Raw genomic sequence first — 5,312 nt, 5'->3', positions numbered from 1 at the left:
TGTATGCAGGTTCAGGGATGACTCAGTGTCAACAGGGATGAGAGATGGCGAGCACAGGTGGGGACAGCTGTGGGAAACTCAATTTGACTGATGGATAGCTTCGGTACAGTGGTATGGCTGTAGGGGGCCAATGGGTGGGTGGTGGTACTGTTCAGTTCTAAGGTGGTGTCCCCGACGTGAGCTGGGGGAGCTCCCAGAACCAGGTCACTGGTTCCCTGTATTCCAGATCTAGGCTAGATTTGAGGGAAGGATGCCTTTGGGGGCTGGGATGTACTCTCCACTGTTCCACTCGCTGTGTGGGCTGGGAGCAAATGGGGCAGCAAAGGTCCCCAAGCTGCGATAAACCCAGGCAGTGCCTATCTGAGCACCCATGGGCCGGGCACTTGCTGGGCGGGCCTACAAGGACCGTGTCGTGACTCCAGGCAAGGTAACTCGTGGCAGGCCTGCAAGGGTCCGGTCTGTGTCTCCACTCCCTGTGGCTCTGGTCACAGAGGTGCAGGCCTGCAAGGCCCCGGTCCACAACTCAGATTCCCACAGCTCCTGGTGAGGCAGCACGAGGCTTGTGGCTGGGCTGCAAAGCCCCAGTCTGCTGCTTGGACTTTCCCCCACTCTGGTGGAGGCAGGGTTCTGCGCAGTTCGCTGGGCTAGGAGGCGCAGGGGTTGCCAGAGGCCACTGTGCTGGGAAAATGGTGGGTGGGAATTGCAGATGCCTCTCCCTGTGGATGGTGAGATGCCAGGGCTAAGATGAACTGAGGCACCCTGGAATTGGCGGGGGCTATGCCCAGTTGACAGGGCAGATGCTACTGTGTGTGGGGTGGAGGTGACCCAGGCATTGGTGCTGAGTGCACCCAGCCACAGACAATCAAACCTACTGTGGGTTAGGCCCTGGGGTCCTGGGTGGCTGCTGGGAGGGACCAGAGCTTGCAGGTGGAATTGCTGCCAGCCATGTGGAGGGAGACAGACACAGCTCCCCTAGATGGGAGCCATGAGTGAATAGCTGCTATGTGGTAGTCAGGTCTGGCCTTGGGGAGGTCTACACAAATAGCTGTCCTGTTCCTGGGGCAGACCAGACCAGGGGGTTGGCAGGGGGCACTGGCTGGTGGCGAGTGGCACAAGGGTTGCACAGCCATCAGGAAATCCCTGGTATATGGACCTAGATTTCTGGGGCTTGAAACAAAGCAGATGCGGGGCAGGGCCACCTCCTGGACAGGGAGGACCCCTTGTAGGGACCTTTCCACTCACCAGACCACTTCCACTTGACCTCCGACACCAGACTCACCGAAGCTCCCTGGGCTGCTTACCTTGGCACCATCTTGAAGCCTCTCCTACTCACAAGGTTTTAGGACCCCAGTCACTGTACTCCAAAGTAGAATGTTGACTATTGTCGTCATGATTTCTGTTATGTCATTGCCCCAAGACTGTGGTCCATAGCATCCAAGCGCCATGATTTATTTCCTCCAGGGCTTTGATTATGTCTAAAAAGTTTCTCTAACCTTGTCCCCATATACTCTACTGCATTCACAGCTATGTTTGCCGCATAGGTAAATATACAAGTAGAACACCCCTACACAACACAACCCACGCCCATCAAACCTGTATAGAACTGTAGGTATACTCCCACTCCCTCCCGTGCCTGTTCAGTCTGTGTCTCCCATGTAGCCACTCACCGATCACCACAGCAGAGTTGTGTGCAGAACAGAATTCACCTCTGTTGCCTTTAGCTCCTGCCTTTTTCTCAGTGCCATTCCCCGCTTCCATCAGTGTGTGCTGACTTCCCTCCCACTACATCGTGCCTTCCCTTCACCCAGGTTAATATGAGTCTGCCCGTAGTTAGTATTTTACCCTCCCTTCCCCTCCCTGGCAGCCATAGAAAAATATTCCTTGTAGTATGAAAACCTTTTGTTGACTTTATAATAGTAATCTCATAGCATTTGCCCTTTATGATCGAATCATCACTCAGCATGGTGTTCTCCAGGTCCATCATGTCATTTGAGAATTGTTTGGACTTGCTGTGGAATAAATTGGTCATCAAAGCTCATGGCCGTGGTACAGGACTGGGAAACATTGTATTCTTGCAAAACCAGCATGAGGGCTGTGTCTGATGGTGTCGGGCCACATCTCATCTGCTCTAACTTCTCAAGCCAGGAGGAGGGAAGTCAGCACCAGTCCCAGGCTGATTTCTGTAAAGCAGGATGTAGGATAACTCCTGTGTGTAACCCAGTATGGCGGCAGTCCCGCTAGGTTGCTGGAGAAGCTTCAGGGAATGTCCTGAAGTGGTCCTATCTTGAGGATATGCTGGGCTATGGCCAAGGCCTACTCCTAAAATATCAATAGGAACAGCCAGAATGGACCTCTCCTCATCCTGGGGGTGGGGGTTAGGGTGTGTGTGTGGGGTTAGGGTGTGACAACCTTTGACTGCAGCCTCTCTGTCTCCTTGTAGAAACCACCAGTTCCAATGAAGCCACATTGCAAAGTATGGCTCTGGTCATTCTTCCATCTCTTGGCCCTTAGTGCAAGAATAGTTTTGACCTCAGTGGGTATTGATTTCTCCAGACACAGGATCAGAAGTGTCTGTAACCTCCAACCCTCCATACCACTATCAGCTGTTCTCCCACAGTACTCTCGACTCCTCGGTTTCATAATTCACTGCAATGGCCTCACAGCACTCACAGGCCAGTCTCGCAATTATGGGCTTTTATTAGAGAAGTTAACAGGTTATAGTCAGGATCAGAAATGCCCAAGATAGTTCTTTCAGTCAGGACAGCCTCTTCTCTGCTGTGCCCAAAGGCATGGCTGGCTCTGGTCCTTTACCTCTCAACCTTTGGCTTATGCCATGCTGGGGCAATGTTACAAAGCTCTCTTACTGCTGCTAATAAATGACCCAAAGTCACCCCACTCCACCGTAAGCCTCATACTAAAAACACTCAGCTCTGCCTCCATGGGGCAGCAAACCTCTCCCCCCCAGTTAAATACCTGAAGGTACTCTAATCTGATAGCAAGCCTTCTGCCTGAAGACATTCCGCTTTTACGCCCTCCTTGGGCCAAGAAGCCCACAACTCTGACTTTTGGTTCTGCTGCTGCTCCTCTGCTGTTTCTCTGGTGTCACAGCTTTCTGTCCCTTGAGTGAGAAGTTTGATTTGTAGGGATCTCAGGGTCCAAAAGATGTGCTCCACACCTGCTGGTACTCCACTTGATGGTTTTGAGAGCCATTTTTCTGCTGTTGAGATGATTGGATTCATATCCAGGAAGTTGGCAAAATTGATCAAACTCAATGTTAAATGTTGTCATTATCATTAACCCTTTAACAGTCACTCACACATGAATCATATAATCCTATCAGCCTCTTCCCCCATCTGCTCTTACTCAGACCATCAGGAAAAAGTTACTTGGTGGGAATTACAAAGACTCAGGCTAGAAGAGTCATGTCACACACTTTACTGCCCCACAGGTCTGACTCAATGAATCAAAGCAGACCTCACAGCAACTAACCCCCACCACCAGGGAGGAAGAGATGGAGGGCTAGTGTGTATGTCAATGTAGAGATGTATGTGTGTATACATGTATGCCAAGGCACACACATGCACTTATGGTTGTATGTATGTACATGAGAGAGCTATCCATATGGAGGTGAAGTGCACCATGGGTACATTGAACACTCAATACCATGTTGCTGGTTTTTTCCCTGTTTGTTTGAAATCAAATTGTATGTTACAAAAGAATCAAAGTCTTTCAGTTTTACTTTTTATCTTTTTATAGCCCTCAGAGCAATGTTCAGCTCTGATGGGTAAGGAGTCTGGAGGGGTTTTAAGGCTGTGGTCCTCTCTCTCTCTCTCTCTCTCCCAATATTTATATGTAAACTTTATCTACTTTTTGTATATATATTTTCTCTTTTGTGGAACAGCAGGCATACCAAGAAAACACATTCTCTGCAGTTGCACAGCCCTCCTCTTCAAATCAGCAATGGAATCCCATGAACCAATCCAGATATGTGGGTGTTTTCCTCCTTTTCCTGCATCCCGCTGGATTTCCTGCCTGGAGACGGCCTGCAGCTTGCTTCTCTCTGTCATGTTCAGCCCTTCAGCAACTATGGGAGAGAATCTCATCTGTACGGCTGTCACTGTCCCCAGTGCTGAGCCCCTATTACAGCTGCTCCTGTTTTAATCCTAAATCAGTCTCAGTGGACAATAACTTGTTCAAGTGTCTCCACCCCCCTGAGTGTCTTAATTATGGGATCAAAGTAGCACCCACTGAACATCAGCATTCCATAGTTGCTGGGGCACCCAGAGAACACAACCAGACAACCGAGAAAGCCTGGGGGCATAGAGCAAGATCTCCTCACCATGGGGGGCCTGGTGCTGAGGGACCTGCCTGTGACTGAAGTGTCTTGTGCAACATGAAATGCAGGCTCACCCCACAGGTTGAGTGAGAGGAGTGTGTTACTGATGTGGACAGGACTCTACACATGGTGGTTTTCCTGGTCATCACTCCTAATGGCACCTAATGACTACCTACTGCCTCTCAGGCCTGCCTGCAGGACGCTGGGCTGGACTGAGGATTTGGGTCTTCAGATGAGACCCTCGGCTCTCGGCCTCCGTGCTGCTGGGGCTGCCTGGGCCTGTCAGAGAGGTCCTCGCTGCATCCTCACTGACCTCGCTCTGTCCTCTCTGTCTCAGGACACAGCGTGGACCCTGGCCTGGCTGGTCTGCTGGGGCGCCAGGCACCTGGTCCAAAACAGCCTTTTGTGGTCACTTTCTTCCGACCCAGCCCGAGTCCCAGCCGCACCTCTCGGGCGGTGAGGCCACTGAAGAGGCGGCCACCGAAGAGAACCAACGAGCTGCCACAGCCCAACAGGCTCCCGGGGGTCTTCGGTGAGGCCCCAGCCCTTCTCCTCCAGAGGCTGTGCAGGGACCTGGGGTGGGACAGAACCCTCCGGACTCCGCCTCCTTCCAGCCTGGTCTCCTGGTCCTAGCCTTTGTCCTGCACGTGATGCAGTCCCGCCCCCCGCCCCCATCTCAGGTGCTGAGCCTCAGCCCCCACCCCCTTCCACCTGGGAGCCCTCACCTGGCTTCTTGGGACCGGGCAGGAGCCATACTTTGTATGAAGGCCACCCCACGGGGTGAGCCCCTGAGGGTCGTAGACAGGCCTGACCTCCATGTCCTCCATCATCGGGCTCAGGGTTGCTGTTTGGTTGGTGACAGGGGTGGGGGGCAGGCTGGGCAGGGGTCCTCTCTCGGCTTTATGAGGCCATTGGTTCACCCAGTGTGTCTGCCATCGGGGCGCCCCTCCCTGGAGCCCCTTGCAGTAGCTGCTCC

General features: G+C 52.6%; 1 protein-coding gene across 1 annotated transcript in view; it reads left to right on the top strand.

Moving 5' to 3' along the window:
* LOC115872746 (bone morphogenetic protein 8A) overlaps window positions 1-5,312 on the top strand; it is a 40,432-nt gene that overhangs the window by 31,062 nt on the left and 4,058 nt on the right. Inside the window, exon 4 of the mRNA XM_030887978.1 lies at window positions 4,674-4,873. Within this exon, the coding sequence (XP_030743838.1) occupies window positions 4,674-4,873 (200 nt within the window). The remainder of the gene's footprint in view (window positions 1-4,673; window positions 4,874-5,312) is intronic.

This window comes from Echinops telfairi, unplaced genomic scaffold (genome assembly GCF_000313985.2).
Source record: "Echinops telfairi isolate 266 unplaced genomic scaffold, ASM31398v2 ScPeMD7_7457;HRSCAF=8495, whole genome shotgun sequence".
In the NCBI taxonomy this organism is placed as follows: domain Eukaryota; kingdom Metazoa; phylum Chordata; class Mammalia; order Afrosoricida; family Tenrecidae; genus Echinops; species Echinops telfairi.
The sequence above is the reverse complement of the archived record's forward strand: the minus strand, read 5'-3'. Positions and strand labels throughout refer to the sequence as shown.